The sequence below is a fragment of the Lactuca saligna genome, chromosome 8 (assembly GCF_052625555.1).
Source record: "Lactuca saligna cultivar CGN05327 chromosome 8, ASM5262555v1, whole genome shotgun sequence".
NCBI classification, from domain to species: Eukaryota; Viridiplantae; Streptophyta; class Magnoliopsida; order Asterales; family Asteraceae; genus Lactuca; species Lactuca saligna.
This window is the reverse complement of record NC_136424.1, coordinates 211862782-211882055: the sequence shown is the minus strand read 5'-3', so window position 1 is coordinate 211882055 and position 19274 is coordinate 211862782. Positions and strand designations below refer to the sequence as shown.

The 19274-nt window shown below is 37.7% G+C and overlaps 1 protein-coding gene across 1 annotated transcript; it reads left to right on the top strand.

Annotated features, from left to right (window-relative positions):
• Positions 1-265: 265 nt before the first annotated feature.
• Positions 266-1481, top strand: LOC145010471 (uncharacterized). The gene is made up of 3 exons (XM_078969009.1): positions 266-299; positions 925-1095; positions 1165-1481. The coding sequence occupies exons 1-3, from the start codon at positions 266-268 to the stop codon at positions 1479-1481; spliced, it is 522 nt and encodes a 173-aa protein (XP_078825135.1).
• Positions 1482-19274: the final 17793 nt, after the last annotated feature.

The window sequence follows — 19274 nt, the reverse complement described above, 5'->3', positions numbered from 1 at the left end:
CTGTTGGTAATTATGGTGCTGGAGAGGGTGTCAAGCTCAGGTTTTAGAGTCGGACAGCTAAATGATCAGACTAAGTAGTTCATCTCATTTGAGATTACCCATTGCATTCTTGGTCAGACTCTTGTGATCTTTGGCACGGTCAATAAGGGCATTCTGGAGATTTTGGATGAGCAATTGAGCTTGTTTCATTATGATATGGTGGCACTAGTGGGAGCATGTTCTTTGACATTCACGGAGTTTTGAGCATGTGGGGCTCCGGACTACCATGGGGAGAAGGACAAAATACCGAGCAGATGGTGGTTAGCCGATGTTGTTAACGCTTTCCGCACCAGCAGTTTCCCCGAGGAGGAAAATGTTAGAATAGGTTCCTTCCTTTTGAAGGACAGGGCACGAGGCTGGTGGGAGGAGGTAGGATGTGCGGTTGGTGATGATGTTGTTGATATAATGATATGGGATGATTTATCGACCATGTTATGAGTTGAGTTTGCACCGGTGATTGAGGTGCAGCAGTTGGTGCGAGAGTTTCAGGATCTTCGCCAGACTACTGAGACGGTGGCTGAAATCACCTCAATGTTCTGGGAGAGGGAACTTTTGGATCGGCAGTATGTGGAGGATGAGGACATGAATAAAGCTAGGTATCACGAGATGTTGAGGAGCGATATTCAACAGTTTTTGAGTCGATCCAGTTGCAAGACACTCGAGGATATGATAGCTAGAGCTCTTGAGAGGTCTTAGGGTTATGTTTTGAGACCGAGAGGCCAGCAGGGCCGGAGCAGCTATAGGAAGTGCGACAGGACGCACGAGGGTCCTTATAGGGTTGCTGGTTCTGGCTGTTTCAAGTGCGGCTAGACGGGTCATTATAGCAAAGATTGTACCGCTACCACAACCTCGGGATCTGATATGATTTTCTTTCATTGCAATCAGAGGGGCACCATTGTCTGATTTTGGTTGCAGCAGAACCGGTGTCAACACTTGGTCCTGTGACTCTCTGGATTATAGACGGCCGCCAGGGCAAGGCAGAAACTCCTGCAGTGAAGGGTAGGGCCTTTCAGTTGACAATCAAGGAGGCTCGTGCAGCTCCCAACGTGGTGATGGGTATGTATCTTCTCCTTATCTCCTAATTTATATTGAATTGTTTTCTTATATTTATGTGTTTTATTTTAGGATCGTTCCTTGTGAACACTATTCCTATATTGCTATTGTTTGATTCGAGATCTACCCGATCTTTTGTATTGCTTGCGCTTAGCAAAAGGTTTGTCAGATCTCCCGGGGAGCTGGATTGTCTGTTAGATGTCAAGATTACAGATAATCGATATGTTCGGGTTGCGAAGGTTCATTGGGGTTGTACTCTTCAGTTATTCAGTGAGCAGTATCCGGTCGAATTGGTTCTAATTCCTTTGTATGGGAACAAGGTTATCGTGGGCATCGATTTGGCGAGCCCTAATGAGGCGGTGATTGACTATGAGCAGCAGTTACTCTGAGTCTAAACCTATAGTGGGGGAGACCTAGTAGTTCATGGGGAGAGAGCTCAGCGTAGACCGACTCTGCGTTGAACAGCAAGGGCTCGACACTACATTCAATAGGGTTGTTCTAGATATGTCACCTATGTCATGGATACCTGGGATAAGGGTAAGGCGACCTTGGATAATGTACCGATTGTGCGGGCTTACGCGTATTTGTTTCCGGAGGATTTTCCTGGGGTGCCTCATAAGAGGCAGGGTTAGCTTGGATCGATATGGTTCCAAGTGCGACTCCGATATCCAAAGCACCATATCAGTTGGCTCCTCCTGAGATGCATGACTTGTCTACACAACTGCAGGATCTGTTAGACAATGGATTCATTCGACTGAGCAGTTCACCTTAGGGAGCACCAATCTTATTTGTGAAGAAGATGGATGGATGTCAATGTATGTGCATAGACTATCAATAGTTGATTAAGGTAACGTCGAAGAACCATTATCCACTTCCGAGGATTAATGACCTTTTAGACTAGCTTCAGGGTGCATCTTTGGTCTCCAAGATCGATTTGTGATCAACCTATATCAGATGAGGGTTAGGGATGAGGATGTGTAGAACCCTGTTTTTCAGACTCGTTATAGTCATCACGAGTTCATGATAATGCCTTTTGGGCTCACCAATGCAACACCCGCATTCATGGATCTCATGAACTGCGTGTGCAAATTGATGTTGGACTGGTCTGTGATTATATTCGTTGAAGATATCTTGGTATATTCCAACACTCATGGGCAACATGAGGAGCACTTGAGGAAGTGTTGGAGACATTGAGGAAGGAGAGACTTTTTGCAAAGTTCTCCAACTGTGAGTTCTAGTTGCACGAGGTGTAGTTTCTGGGGCACCTTGTCAACCAAAATGGTATTCTAGTCGTTCCAGCTAAGGTCGAGGATGTGATACAGTGGGACATTCCGAGGTCTCCATCTGAAATTCGGAGTATCCATGTTCTTGCTGGTTACTATCGGAGATTCATTCAGGATTTCTCCAAGATAATTGTTCCTTAGACCCGACTAACGAAGAAGACGGTTACTTTTCACTGGAGGCTTGAGCAGCAGGCAACTTTTAAGACTTTGAGACAATGTTTGTGTGAGGCATCGATTCTCATTTTAACGGAGGGTGTTGAGGATTTTGTAGTTTATTGTGATGCGTTGATCACGAGTTGGGGAGTGGTATTGATGCAGACGGGTCGTGTGATCGCCTATGCTTTGAGGTAGCTAATTCCTCATGAGTCGAACTATCTGACGCATGATTTGGAGTTGGGGGTCATGGTTTTTGCCCTCAATATTTTTCAGCATTACCTCTATGGGGTCCGTTGTAATATTTACATGGATGACAAGAGCCTGAGGTATTTGATGGATAAGTCGAATCTAAATATGAGGCAACACTGGTGGTTAGATATGGTGAAGGATTATGATTGCAAGATCCTTTATCACCCGGGGGAAGGCCAATGTGGTGGCCGATGCTCCCATCCGAAAGGCGGTCGTGGCTGATCAGAGACATATGTTTGAGGATGATCGTGATTATACTACTTTTGGAGCGGATTTGTGAGGCTTAGGTCGAGGCTATGAAGGAAGAGCACTGGAAGAGTGAGTTTATTATGGTTCAGGTGGTTTCCTTCAGTTATGATAGCTGTGGGTTATTGACTCTGCATCGGCCGATTTGGGTTCTATATTCGGGAGGTGTGCAGCAGGTCTTGATGAAGGAGGTACACAAATCTTGGTTCTCCATTCATGTCGGGGGCAACAAAGATGTATAGGGATCTTCGTTGTTTATTGGTTGCCCTAAATGAAGCAGGATGTCGCTTAGTTCATGGAGTGATGCTTGATCTGGAGGAAGGTCAAGGCCAAACATCAGCGACCTTATGGCAAGATGCAGTCGTTGGGGATTCCCATATGGAAATGGGAAGACATTACCATGGATTTCATCGTAAAGCTACCCCGGATTGTGCGCGGGGTGGATTCGATTTGGGTCATTGTTGAGCGTTTAACCAAGTGCGTGCATTCGATCCTGATGCAGGAGAGTTTCTACATAGAAGTTGGTTGACATTTATATCAAGGAGGTTGTGGCACGTCATGGGATACCAGTATCAGTGGTTTCTGACAGGGATGTCCAGTTGATTTCCAGGTTTTGGAAGAAGTTTCATGATGAGTTGGGCACTGGTCTCCACTTTAGCACATCAGTCCATACACAGAACGATGGTCATATTGAGTGGATTATACAGACCCTTGAGGATATATTGCGAGTGTGTGTGTGTTGGACTTTGGAGGGAATTGGGATATGTATCTTCTGTCAGCATAATTTTCATATAACAAGAGTTATCACGCCGGCATAGATATACCTCCTTTTGAGATACTCTATATGAGGAAATACAGGACCACGATTTGTTAGAGCGAGGTCGGTCAACGTGTTATAGGGAGTACCGAAGTGGTACTCAAGACCAATGAGTTGATTCAGCGGGTTTGGAGCAGACTCCAGAGATGTCAGATTCGACAAAAGACTTATGCCGATAGGCGCCGATTAGATTTAGAGCTCCAGGTGGGAGATATGGTTCTACTGAAGGTGTCGCCTTCGGAAGGTGTCATTCGGTTCATGAAGTGGGGCAAGATGGGTCCTAGCTATATTGGTCCCTTCATGGTTTTGGCTCGGGTGGGATGGGCTGCTTATCGTTTGGATCTTGCGGATAAGCCTAGTCAAATTCATATCACACTCCATGTCTCTCGGCTACAGAAGTGCTTAGTGGGTGATTCCACAGTGGTATGATTGGATGATATTCAGGTATATGATTGCCTAAATTATATTGAGAGACCGGTGGCGATTCTGGATTGAAAGACAAAACCTTAAAGAACAAGGTTGTGGAGTTGGTGAAGGTGCAATGGCAGCAACATAAAGGTTTATAGTGGACTTAGGAACCAGAAGATGAGATGAGGGAGCACCATCCTGAGTTATTTGAGCAGCGGTCTTCGAGGACAAAGTCTAATTCAAGTGGGGGAGAATTATAATGCTTGAAATAAGCATATTCCTTTTTGGTCCTTCATGATTAATTATGCTGCACTATGGCACTTGGGATTAGTACATGGCGCGTACCACATGGTACAGTTAGCGTACTGAGCTGAGACTTTATCGAGACTCAAGACACGTAAGCGGATTCTACGCCTATGTACGCGGGGCGCACGCACAAATTAATGAAAACCTATATTAGGGTGTTGCACCCTATATAAACACCTTTAGTCATTAGGGCTAGACTCTTTACCAGCCTTCATTTACCTAAAACCCTTAAATCGACCTTAAGCCTCAATTGTTGTGTCTTTGAACTTTTGAGAGGATCTTGGTGCTTATTTAGCTCATCTTGAAGGATTTGAAGAAAGGTGAAGGTGATTTTCTGGGTGGAAAGTTTAGAGATCCAGAATCATCACTCATTTTGCAGGCTTCTAGAGGTATCGAGTTCAAACCTTGTCTTCTCCATGCTTAGACCTTTTCATGTCTTAGTTTTTATGCTTTTGGTCCCTTTTTTGGTTGGTTTGATGAGTTAGGACGTTTGAAGGGATTATTATTTTAGAACTGAGCTTATTAGGAGTTTGTGAAGCATAAATTTGCAAACTTTATGGGGGGTTTTTGGTTTCATGCATGCAATAAGTCATCTATTATGTCCTTTTGAGCTTTAAGAGCGTCATTTCTCCGTGCATGAATGTAAAATTAGCAACTTCGCATGATAATCCAGCTTAAAAAAGTTAGATCTATGTTTTAGAGCAATGTATTAATGGATTAAGGGTTAAATAATGAAGATGGTTGAATGGTGAAGTATGTCGATCATACAAACCAGTACGCACCGCATACAAACCAGTACGCGCCGCATACAAACCCTAAAGCGTGTACGCTTAGCATACATATGAGTATGCCCCTCAGTGTAGTTGCTTAGGGTTTTTTTGGGCCATCTGAATGCAAGTGTTTTGGACTATGAATATTTTGGGCCTTGGGGTAAGGCCCATGTAAGGATTTAGGTCAAATTTGGAAATCAGTTCAAGTATAGGCCTTGGATGATTACTTAGTTTTTCGGCCTTTTGGATTATAGGTTTGGGCTTAAGTCTTGGTCCAAAATACGTAAGGGGTAAAATGGTATTTTTACCCTAATTATGGACTGATGATTATGGAATGGAATCCAATTATTAATTAGATGTTATTTAGTAGTGATTGCTTGGGGATTCCCCAGACCAGCAGTAAGAGATTTAGTTGTGTGATTTTGCAGTTCGAGGTGAGTTTCCTCACTAGATTTAGCATGTCTAAGGCACAAATGTCGTCCCTCGTTATTTATGTTAGGATGCATGGAGTCTGCATGACTCTTGCATGTGTTATATGTTGCTATGTATACCGGGCGGGGCTCGATGTCGGTCAAGGCCCGATGACTGAATCGTATACTATTGTTTTACGATCATTGTATGTGTTAGCATGATTATGTGATATATGCTTATGTGTATTGTAACAACCCGTAATTTCAGGTCATCAAAGATCGAGTCTTGTAACCTCTTTGAAAAAGGGATTACAATATCATCGAAAAATGAAGTATTCAAAAGCTCTGTTTGGAGTACGCTATGTAGTAAATATTGTCTTATGGTTTCCAAACATATAAATAACACAAAAATCCGAGTTATACGAAGAAGTTATGACCATTCTATGTTTTTCGACAAAAAAAAAAAAAAACCGGCGATACGAAGTTACGTAAAAAAACGCAAAGTTTCAATAAAACACTTTTTGACCTTAGGTGTCTAAATGAAAGTCATAGATATCGTGAAACTACAAACGTGCATAAAAAGAATGCTCAAATCGGACATCGTATGAAAAAGTTATGAATTATTAAAGAAATTCCTTAATCACGTCATTTTAATAAATAAATAATAAAATTAATTTCGGAATTTTCCGACGGAATCTAAACGAAAGTTGTAGATCTTAGTCTCACCTACGCATGGATATAAATAACGTCGAAAACGGAGTTCGTATGAAGGAGATATGAATTTTTGAAGTTTGATAAATAATTAATATATATTTTTATTCAAAACTTCGGTATTATTCGAAGTCTGAGTCACACAAGTACGCCCCGCGTACACGAGTACGCCCAGCGTACTCAAGGCCTTGGCCTCGGATCGTCCACGTCGCCCCTATGCGAGCCTACCCCCCCGTCCCATCCAAAGTCCGAGGCAGTCGAGGACTCGGTCATGCATGACGTATGCGTACGCCCCGCGTACCGAGGCGGTTCCAGCCTCCTATAAAAGGGATGCGAGGGTTCCCGAAAAAAATTGCTCATTCTCTCTCACTTTTCTTGCGTTTTGCCTCATTTTCCGTGCTCGCACTACCCCGAAGCCCTGGTCATTTTGTGCAAGTCCCGAAGGTCGATTTTACTCCCGAGAAATCCCGAGAAAATCCGCCTTTTCAAGCCAAAGTTCTGCTCGATTTTCGTCACACGTTCTTCAATCAATCAAATGAGTTCATACCCCTTTCAAACACACTTTCAATACATTTTAAATGCTTTTATACTCTATGAGGGGGGAATACAAGTAAACATACGGTTATTATCGTGTATTTTAAAAAGTTTCACTTCACTTGTTTTTATCGAATAAATCACTTGTAATTCCTTACTACTATGGAAAACTCTTGTCATACTTTGCGTGCATTAGAATTATATAAAGTATATAGTGATTTCAATGTACCTTTCGTTGCTAAGTCGTTTTATACATTCTGAAAACTTATGATTTATGCTTTGTCAAACATCGTGAGAAAGGATAAACTTTGCATACAAAACTATCACTTTAATACAGACTTTGTTGAGAATCCATGAGACGTGTATATCTTCAAACACTACTTTCTTATTAGAAAGTAATGCCGCAAGTCCTGTCTATAACCAGAGTCTCCCGTTAGGAGAACGTGTCAAATGTGTATAGATCTATATGGGAAGTCATGATCACGCGCCCTGACTGTTAGCTACAGTCCGTCCTTTGGGGTGACAGTTGGCATAACGCTGCGACGCCTGAAGAACGTGTTTACAGGCATATTATGTTTAGTATGGTTATAAAACTCATCGGATATACAATTTTTATGGTATTATGCTTTTATGAACGAGTAGCTATTAAAACTATTCTTCATCTAACAAATGCGATCTTCGTATAGCTTTATTATATAAAACTATGACACAACTTTTAAGAACGTCGGTTGCTTGCGATTTTCGGTCTTAGAGACTGCCAATTATGTTAGGAAAATAAGGGTTTTTACTGTATACAAACCAAACAACTAATAGGAAAATATGAGATTTTCTGGATCTAATACATTCATTTACAACACAACAAATCATAGCTCTTTACATTTGAAATACTGCGTTTTCTAGACAACATACACGAACGTTTGAATGGCGTACATTTTCTCAAAACACTACTCATGAACTCACCAACTTAATTGTTGACACTTTCTCTTTGAAATAACTTGTATTCTCAGGGAACCGCTAAGCAGGTTTGGAAATCAACTTTTGGGATTGACGTGCTGGCGTTAATTACTTCTTTTTGAAAGATGTTTATGTATTTACCTTTTGAACATGTAATGAACACAATTATGTAAACATTTTTAAAAACCCTTATATATGTATGGTGGTGTGTACTTTCCTTTCTATGAACTGTTATGATACTGAATATGACGTCCTCCGCTCCCAAACGTTTCCGCCGTTCTGGTTTGGGGGTGTGACATGTATAGTGGGTAGGGCCCGATGTCAGGCGGGGCCTAAGAATAACAGATCTGTATACTGAGTGGGACTCGATGATGGGTGGGGCCCGAGACCGAGTGGGACTCGATACCGGGAGGGGGCCTAGTATGTAATTTATTATGATGCAATAAGGTAGTTTGGGGAACTCACTATGCTTTGTATTTACGATTTTCATCTTATGTTTTAGGTAAATCAAGTTCCAAAGGGAAGGGCTCAGGATGATTACAGAGCATACACCACCTCATTCCGTAGTTTTTGATTTACTCTGATTTCATATGATGATTGTGAATGGTTTTAGGCATTTTAACACTCCTATGGTGTACATGCAACCCCAGATGCTCTTAATCTATGTTTTCTCTAATTATACATGCAATATTGTTTCCAAAGCATTAAGCCTACAACTACCATACAAATGGCATAAACATCATTGAAATGAGTTATATAATTACCTCTTTGTTGTTGCTTGTAGTTTTGGCCTTTAAGAACTTAGAACCAATAGTGTGAATGCCTGAAATGGAATCACAAAACACCTTTGGACAAAGGATGACTTTTGGGAGAATATCCTCACACCAAAATTGGCTCAATGATCATTTCAAGAACTAGTTCACAATTTTCGAGGCTAAGGGGCTTCTTATATAGTGTGGCTTAATTAGGGATACACTTTGCAAACCCTAATATGCATTACTTTACACATTCCTTATGCTACATGGGTTTAATCTCCATGGAGTATCCTTGGTTCACCACATGGGTTTAGCCTAACATAAAGAATTATGGATCACAAGCCCACTTTATAAGAATGAATGATTTACCAAATCAATCCCCATTTATTTAATTAGTCTGTTTTGATCAAAAAATTAATTCCAAACTAATTCTTGATCAATACTAATTGAATAATATGATTTCATATTAATATATTAGAGCTTATAATATATTAACAAATCATAAATAACCTCTTCTCAAAAGTTTATCCTATTAAATTGTCCTGGTGATATGCAACCCAAATGGACCATGCTACTCTCGAGTCAAGTACATACCAATTATAGTTATGGACTTAGATACTAATCCAACAGTCTTCCACTTGGATAAGTCTAATAACTATTATTTCAAGTACAAATCCACAAACCGACTAGCAATCGTAGCACTTAAAAGTCGTTGTCGAACTCTGACCTAGTCAATGACGTGTCCAATAGATAAGGGATCATATATTCCTACATTCTAGAAATCACATAGACTGAGACATGGATTATAATCATTCTCTCTGTCCATCTGTCGTTTCCCGATTTCCGATTTATGACGACCGACTAATTGAACAAATCAAATTAGTCCAGGCTTGGCCAAGCACTTAGGAGTGTCAGCACTAAATCATCGAGGGGACCACCTATATCGCGTTTATCCACATGGGGTAAAAGGAATGGATAAATTTTGACCCAAATTTTTTCTTGCACTTACAAATCAAATTACACACAACAATATGTTTTATAACATCCAAGTTACTGGTGAGTTTACATACATCAATATGCAACCGACTCGCAACTACAACTCACATGTCTCCGTTTCAAGTATATAAGATATTATAGTCTCACAATCACTCTTGATAAAACCCATGAAGTGATTCAGATGAGCGTGGGTTGAATACAATACTCGAATCTTATTACAGGAGTACTCATGAACACTGCAGCTATGTCTAAAACACCTAGACAAATTACAGACCCATTCATGACAATCTTGCCTTGATACCTACTTCCAAAGAACGATTGACTGTTGATGGTTTGAACAACCTAGTTATTTGGGAAGTCAAAATATGCAAAGTGAAACACAAGAATACTACTAATCCTATAGGGCCCCAAAACGTTTGAGTCCCACATTGATCACTCATTATTCATTGTATAATGTTTCGAATAATCAACTTAATACTTGAATTAAAACAATAGTTGTCCCATGCTACAAGCATGCACACTATGTTTGTCTATGGTCCTTACTTTGTCAAATAGATTAATTGACAACATTTCAATGATCCTCATTTTACAATTCTAAATCCATATTGAAAGTGTAAGAATTCCAAATTCTTGTCACTGCTAGAAAGTGTTAGATACTAAACTATCATGCAATGATTCTTTTGTATTGTCTAGGTACCACAAGTCACAGAGACTTGACCAACGATATTACAAAATATTCCTTTGGAGATTGTTACAAGACAATTCCACGGAAATGAAGTCTCAAATTCAAAGTACATTCCTTTGAACATCCTTCTTGCATAGAAGTTTCTAACTTTCTCATATATTCTTAATCTCCATCTTCCAATATAGAATCATTCCATATCTTGTCATACGACAACTCATTATTAATAGACTCATGTCTATTCATAATAGTGTCAATATGTTCCATCCATTACTATACTTCCAACTGTCCTAAAGCGACCAATACTTGGTGAACCTTAGATTGTCCTTAAGTTTAGCCACTTTAGTGATACCCGGTTCTATTCCTTTTTCACTCTTAGTTCCCTAAACTTTTGGAAAATTAGAACATCAGAATATTATAACATATGCAATCAATCCTATATCCGAAGCATATGGGATGCGATCCATAATGTCTAACATAAAGACACAATACTTGATCAGTCTTTTGCTATAATATTTTTATTTGATATGTTCCCAAAATTTTGATTATGAAGAAGGATGCTGTAATCATAATTAAATTTTGTGAACACAATAAAATTTCCATTTATAGAATTTCCTTATGTTGAACCATTACAACATAACATTCATATATATATATATATATATATATATATATATATATATATATATATATATATATATATATATATATGACTAAATTTGATTAAAAACACAATCTAAGCTTTTAGATGTTAAAATGAAGTATGAATTCCTCTCCCTTAATTATAGCAAAAGAACTTTTTAAACCATGCAGCTTTGCAAATTCAAACTTTGCTTTTCTATAATTAACATTGATATCTTGGAACATTTTCCATAATGATTATGCTCTCACTAGCATAATAATTATTATCTTACTAGCATAACGCTTATGCTCCCACTAGCTTTGACATGTATTCAGAAATAAACTGGACTTGTAGAAATCAATACTTATTGACTTTCTTACCAAAGTTTAGATTCCTGATATGAGATGCTTCGATAAGACTTTATCTTGGCTTCTCAAACTCATACACCTTTCCTTAGATAGCTCACATGTGTGTCTAAACAATTTTAGAACTTACAACAATAAGTCTCAAATGTTTAGAACTTTTTTCTATTTCTCACAATTTGAATTATGAAAAGGGATTTTGTAATCATAATCAAATTTGAGAATGAAAGTATAACAACTGCTATCTCTTTAAAATATACTTAGTGAAAACGTTTCCTCACCATCATTTTCATGAATTGGAGAGAAACCTTATGACACTTAGATTATATGGTGTATGTGTTCGTATCCAGGTGAATTTGTCAAACCATAATCAAAAGACAAGGTTAGTGAAAAATCCAAACTCATATGAATTGAACTTGCTCAATCTTAATTTCTCGCCACTTGGCAGCACAAGGGCCTACCATTGCTTCCTAGTTGTTAAGTAGCTCACCCATACTGATCAATTGTTGGTGATTTATTATCATCAATGTTATTTAAGTGTAATAGGGATTACTTTGTTGACTAAAAACGATCTTGATAAATATTAAACAAGTAAGGAAGGTGTGGAGTACACACTTGTTTATGTTTGATTAGGTATTAAAGTATACTGTCATTTAGGGGCGAAGCCCCTGAATGAACGGGGGTCTGTGGGCAGCGCCCCTGGGGGCCGGGTCCAAGGGGCAGAGCCCCTGGCTGGGTCGAGCTCTTGAGAAAAACCAAATTTTGTTGCTGTATTAAAAATGCATCAGAAAACTCAAATTTTGAATATTTGACCCGGTTTTGACTTTGAATTAATCTTTATACAAAACCCGGATTTATGACAATTTTTACTATTAAGAAAAACTGTTATATGATAGTTTTGATAGTTTTTCAGATAAGCAAGGTTTATAACCAATTTTAGTCACTTTTCTGGTACTCACGAAATTACACTGTCTCACTCTCTCTTTCTTTTCTCTCTGATTTTATCTGAGTCTTATCCAATCGAGGATTTGGGAGTACCACCCAAATACTTCGATTTGAAAGTGATTATCACGATTCTCGGATTTCCAGGTGCCACTAAACCATATTTCTAAGAAAAATCAAAGTAAACTGTGATCATGGCCAGTGGTGATTCTGTGAAGGAAATGACAAGTAAGTTTGAAAAACTGAACAAGTTTGAAGGGCAAGATTTTCGTAGATGGCAGAAGAAGATGAAGTTTCTCCTTACCACTCTGAAAGTCGTGTATGTTCTGAGTACACCCATGCCAGTCTTACCAGAATTTGTTGAAGATGAAACTTTAGAGGCAACAAGAAGAAGATCAAAGTGGGAAAATTATGATTACATATCTCGTGGTCATATTCTCAATGGTATGTCTGACTCTCTTTTTGATATGTATCAAAATTTCAAATCTGCAAAAGAACTATGGGATTCTCTTGAATCCAAGTATATGGTTGAAGATGCTTCCAGCAAGAAGTTCTTGTCAGTAACTTTATGGGTTACAAGATGATTGACTCCAGACCTGTTATGGAACAATACCATGAAATGTTAAGGATCCTGGGACAGTTTACTCAACACAATCTGAAAATGGATGAAGCCATTGTTGTGGCTGTGATCATTCACAAACTGCCCCCTTCCTGGAAAGAGTTTAAACACAATCCGAAACATAACAAAGAGGAATTGACTTTAACTCAACTTGGAAGCCATTTACGGATTGAAGAGTCCTTAAGGACTCAAGAACTTGATAACAATCCAAAAGGCAAGAACCAAGCTGGTTCCTCTTCTGTGAACATGGTGGATGGAGAAGGATCAAAGAATCAAAAGAAGTCTAATGGAAAAAGGAAGTTTAAAGGAAAGGATGACAAGTCTTCCAACACGAAGGCTAAAGTGGTGTATTGGAATTGTAACAAACCGGGTCACTTCAAGAAAGATTGTGATTTGCATAAAGTGAACAAGGATGATGGAGGACCAAGTGGATCCAAGGATCCAGAAAAGCAACAAGGTCAGAATTATGTTATCATGCAGAAGTCTAATTAAATTTAGAATTATATTTTTGTGATTTCTGAAGCATTTTATGTGCAGGATGATAATGTTGCATGGTGGGTTGATTCGGGAGGAACAAGTCATGTTTGCAAAGATCAATATTGGTTCAAGGAATTTCAACCAATTGATGATGGATCTGTTGTGAAAATGGGAAATGTTGCAACTGAACCAATCAAGGGCATATGATCTGTTTAAATTACTTTTACTTCTGGGAAACGTTTGTGTTTGAACAATGTTTTATATGTTCTAGGGATTCATAAGAATCTCATGTCTAAAATTGTATTAAATAATTGTGGTTACAAACAAGTATTAGAAAGTGACAAGCATATCTTGTCAAGACATGGTTCTTTTATGGGACTTGGCTATATATGTAATGGGATGATTAGGCTTAATATTAATTATCCTTCTAGTCATAAATCTGAATTATGGCATGCTAGACTAGGATAAATTCATTACAAGAGATGAAAAGGCATGTCTAAAATGAGTTTAATTCCTGCTTTTGATATGCAAAATAATGAAAAATGTAAAACATGCATGCTAACTAAAACCACTAGACAACCTTTCAAAGATGTTGTTAGGGAAAGCAAGGTGTTAGATCCTATACATAGTGATTTATGTGATTTCCGTGCAACACCTTCCCTTGGAAACAAGAAGTATGTTATTACTTTTATGACGATGCATCTAGATATTGTTATATCTATTTGATACATTCTAAGGATGAAGCACTTGATAAATTTAAAATTTATAAAGAACAAGTTGAGCTTCATAAAAATGAATTAATAAAAGTATTGCGTACTGATAGAGGTGGTGAGTATTATGATCCAGTTTATTTTGAATCAGCTGGAATAATACATCAAACCACAACTCCATATACACCACAACAAAATGGTGTAGATGAAAGGAAGAATAGGACTTTGAAAGAAATGGTTAATTCCATGTTGTCATGTTCTGGTTTAAGTGAAGGGTTTTGGGGTGAGGCAATGTTAACTGCTTGTTACATCTTGAATAGAACTCCAAATAAATGGAGTAAGAATACTCCTTATGAACTTTCGTATAAAAAAGTATCAAATTTGAGTTTGGGGTTGTAGAGCAGTTGTAAGGCTCACTGAACCCAAAAGGAAAAGTATCTCCAATAAAAGTATCTCAAAGTTTGGGGTTGTAGAGAAGTTGTAAGGCTCACTGAACCCAAAAGGAAAACATTAGGTGGGAGAGGTATAGATTGTATCTTTATTGGATATGTTGAGCATTCCAAAGCATATAGATTCTATGTTTTAGAATCTAATGACTATGTATCTGTAAACACGGTGATAAAGTCAAGAGATGCTATCTTTGATGAAGAAAGATTTACATCTATACCTATACTAAGGGACATGATTGATCAATCTCTAGTAAGAGTACTACTCAAGCTGAAGATGTTTCTGGTGGTGCAAGTTATGTACCTGAACCTAGGAAAAGCACCAGAGCTAGAAAAGCTAAGTCTTTCGGATCTGATTTTCAACTATATTTAGTTGAAGGAACAAGGAATGAGAATATTTCTCAACATCAATATTGTTTTAATATTGAAGAGGATCAAAAGACTTTCACTGAAGCTATGTCTTCTAGGTATGTTCATTTCTGGAAAGAGGCAATTCATGATGAGATTGATTCTATGATGGATAACAATACTTGGGCATTAGTTGATTTACCTCCTGGTTGCAAGGCATTAGGATGTAAATGGATCCTCAAAAGAAAAATGAAGGTGGATGGAAAAATTGATAAGTATAAAGCTAGATTGGTTATCCAAGGCTTTAGACAAAAGGAAGGCATTGCTTTCTTTGATACTTATGCTCCTGTTTCTAGAATTTCTACTATTAGATTATTATTAGCTCTTGCAGCTATACATAATCTTGTGATTCACCAAATGGATGTGAAAACTACATTCTTGAATGGTAACTTGGATGAGGAAATATACATGAAACAACCTGAAGGGATTGTGATGCCTGGAAATGAACACAAAGTGTGCAAGTTGAAGAAGTCATTATATGGTTTTAAACAAGCACCAAAATAATGGCATCAAAATTTTGATGATTTTGTCTTGTCTAATGGTTTTGCATTAAACCAAGTTGACAAGTCTGTATACAACAAATTTGATACTTCTAGTAAAGGAGTCTTGATTTGCTTATATGTAGATGATATGTTGATTTTTGGTATTGATTTAGAAGAAGTTGATAAAACCAATAAATTCTTATCATCCAGTTTTGATTTGAAAGACATGGGGGAGGTTGAGGAAATTCTTGGTATAAGAATTAGAAAAGGAAACAATGGGATTTCAATTTCTCAATTTCATTATATTGAGAAGATCTTAGTCCTAAGCTTCTACCTAATAAAGGATCTCTATATCTCCTGTTAGCACTCCTATAGATCCTAGTCCTTAGCTTCTACCTAATAAAGGATCTCTAGTGTATCAACTTGAATACTCAGGGGCTATTGGTTGTCTAATGTATGCCATGATTAGTACTAGGCCTGATATAACATATGATGTGGGAAGGCTTAGTAGATATACTAGTAATCCTAGTTCACATCATTGGCAAGCTGTAAGCAGAGTATTCATCTACTTGAAAGGGACCATTAATTATGGTTTAACTTATAGTGGATATCCTTCTGTTTTGGAAGGTTATTCAGATGCCAGCTAGATTAACAACTTAAAGGATCACTCCTCTACAAGTGGTTGGGTGTTTCTTCTTAGAGGAGGTGCCATTTCTTGGTCATCTAAGAAACAAACTTGTATTACTAACTCAACCATGGAGTCTGAGTTTGTTGCATTGTCTGCTGCTGGTAAAGAAGCTGAATGGCTAAGGAATTTGATTTATGAAATTGCATTATGGCCTAAACCGATATCTACCATTTCTATCAGATGTGATAGTGCTGCTACCTTCGCTAAGGCTTATAGTCAAGTGTACAATGGGAAATCCACACATTTAGGTGTTAGACATAGCATGATTCGTGAGCTCATCGTGACTGGTGTAATATCTGTGGAGTTTGTAAGAACTCAATTTAATTTAGCAGATCATCTAAGAAAAGGCTTAGCAAGAGATCTTGTGCACAAGGCGGATGTAGGGATGGGTTAAAGGTCCACTTAAAATCTTTTATACTGAGATACCTAATGCCCATCTAATGTAATATTAGATGCTGAATTCAATGTGGAAAGCTTGATATTTGAAGATTGGAACACATTAGTATCATCATCCCAAGGTATGTGTTCAGTATTGCAAGTTAAGGAGGTTGAATTTATATTCTTAATAGTTCTTTAGAAAAATTTCATTTGTAGGTGCAAGAATAAAAGAACTACCTATATAAGCATGAAGTTTAGTTGCTTCAAGAAGTTAGGACTTGGCTTTGATATGCTTATTGAAGGATGGGACACAGGCTAGTAATATATAGTGTCAAGTTAGAACTTATGAGAATGTAAACTGTTGTGTGTATTATCTTCATGTATTCACTATGGATAGAAAGGGTTCAATCCTTAATGATACCCTGATATTCGAATATTTGGATTATATAATATACTAATGTGAAATTCAATCATCATGATATTTCATTTATGCATTAGTTTTGCTGGTGTTATGTTTCATTTTAAGTTAATCAAGGTTACACTTAAATGGGGGAGGTTTGTTGGTGATTTTGTCACACACCAAAACCAAGAACGGCAGAAACATTCCGGGGTGGAGGACGTCATGTATAGTATCACAACAGTGTAAAGTAGTAAATAAGCAACAACATTATCCATTGCATTATAAGTAAAGTTTAATACATATGTGTTCTTTCATTGTAATAAGACACCAAAATATACAATCAAAATAAAAGACGAGACTTGTCTGTGCTCCGTCTTCTCAAAACCTAGCCATCGTACCTGTCTACCGGTGACCTGAGAATACAAGTTATTTTGAAAGAGAGTATCAGCTTTAAAGCTGGTGAATTCATAAGTATTTGAGTGTCATTTTCTTGTTTTTGAAAAGCTGTTATGAATACCATGTAAATATTTTATGTAAGATAGTTGATATAAGTATGAAAAACCCTAGGAAATCCTTATTTCCTACTTGTATGAAATGTAGTCTTCTACCAAGACCCGAATGTTTTGTTATGACAATGTAGTCTTCTACCAAGACCCGATGTTTTTGTAAGTAAAAATTATAGCTTTTCCTTTCTATTGACTAGTACTAAAAGTACTTAGTCTAACTCCTTGTTTATGTGAATGTATCATAAAATAAAGTAAATAGGAAAATGTACTAATGTAAGTGTTGTCACTGGGTACTAGGATTAACATAACATCGCAATAAGCAAAATATATAACCTAATGAAAATCCGAAGATTGTCCAATTGTCCTCTGTAGCAATAGCAGGGGGTAGGAAGGGTTAGTCCCAAAATCCGTCTACCTAGTATAAGTATTAACCTTAGACCTCCGTAGATGGTCATCAACCACTGGTGCTAATCAGATGGGATTCGGAATGGTTAGTTCCGCCTAGATATCCTGTTGAACTGGGATAGAAAAGACAATTTACATAGACAGTACTAATAAATTATCCTGACAAGCCGAGATACAAGTATTCATGTAAGCGTGTTCATGCATCATGTAAGCATACGTAAACGTACTCATGTATTAGGTAAGTATATCTATATGTACTCATGTATCAGGTAATGTACTGGTATAGACTCATGAATGAATTGACTCTTGTGTGATTCCTTGTAATAGGAATAATGTTTTGTTTTTTATAACTATCAATATGATAATTAACTGGAAGGTAATTGGTTGTTCAAGAAGTTAAAGGTAATGGTTTTGCAAGATATCTAAGAGTTTTGAATAATAATTAAGAGTGACTTGATGTCATGTTAGTAAACATTTCAAAACTAATAGTTTTGTTATCAAGGTATTTTAACATAGGAAACCATTTCATGCATCACATTTTGTAGTATGTGAAATCTGCTGGATGAAAACACAGTTATAAAATACATATGAGTGATTTAATAACATGGTGTTTTATACTTGTATTCCTCCCCCCCTATTAAAGCATTTAAAAACATTTAAAACATTGATTAAAAGGGTATGAACTCACCTGAAGATGGTGGTTTGGATGTACTGAACGGTGTCGGATTGTTAGGTGTTAAGTGAGGACTTGTACACACACTATGATCCTAATAAACATATAATCACACATATATGCACTCAATTAGTCTTAAATTACTAACTAATAATGTTAAGACATTGTAGAACATAATAATCATTATATATAAGTGTTATAAACCCTAAGGATTGCATCTAAGCTATTGTGGGACAAGGCACTTGGGTTTAGGGTTCCTAAGGACCCTATACTTGAGTTTACTCTCCATATAACCCCACACAAGGAGCTTACAGTCGTAAACTCTTTAGTTTACGACTGGGAACTCCAAGACTTAATGTCCTTTGTTATTTTGAGGTGCTAAATGATTCCAAGAAGCATTCCAACTTGGTGGGTTAATTCATGGAAGTGTTTAGGGCACTAATAACCTCCTTTGAGGAGTTTACGGTCGTAAGGCCAATTCCTTTGGAGTTTAATGCCGTAAAATCTCATGGAAGGGTGTTTTTGATGCTTTCAAGTCTCATACACATGTAGGATAGGTTCTAGACTTTTACCCAAAGCATATGATGGCCTTAGGCACACTTTGGTGCCTTAGTTTGATGTTCACGGCCCAATCACCTTATTAGGGCCGTAAACTCACTTCGGGAAGTGTCTTTGATGTGTTTTATGTCCTTGATTTAAGTGGAAACAGTTCTATGTAAATGTCCAAGGCTTTTGGTGCAGAAAATGCACACTTTGGTCGAAGTTTTTGGAGTTCACGGTCCAAGAT

Coding starts and splice junctions, on each gene's coding strand:
- LOC145010471 (XM_078969009.1), top strand. CDS start 266: ATGGGGAGAAGGACAAAATACCGAGCAGATGGTG. Junction 300..924: donor AAAATACCGAGCAGATGGTG/GTTAGCCGATGT, acceptor CATTGCAATCAG/AGGGGCACCATTGTCTGATT. Junction 1,096..1,164: donor AGCTCCCAACGTGGTGATGG/GTATGTATCTTC, acceptor GTTTTATTTTAG/GATCGTTCCTTGTGAACACT.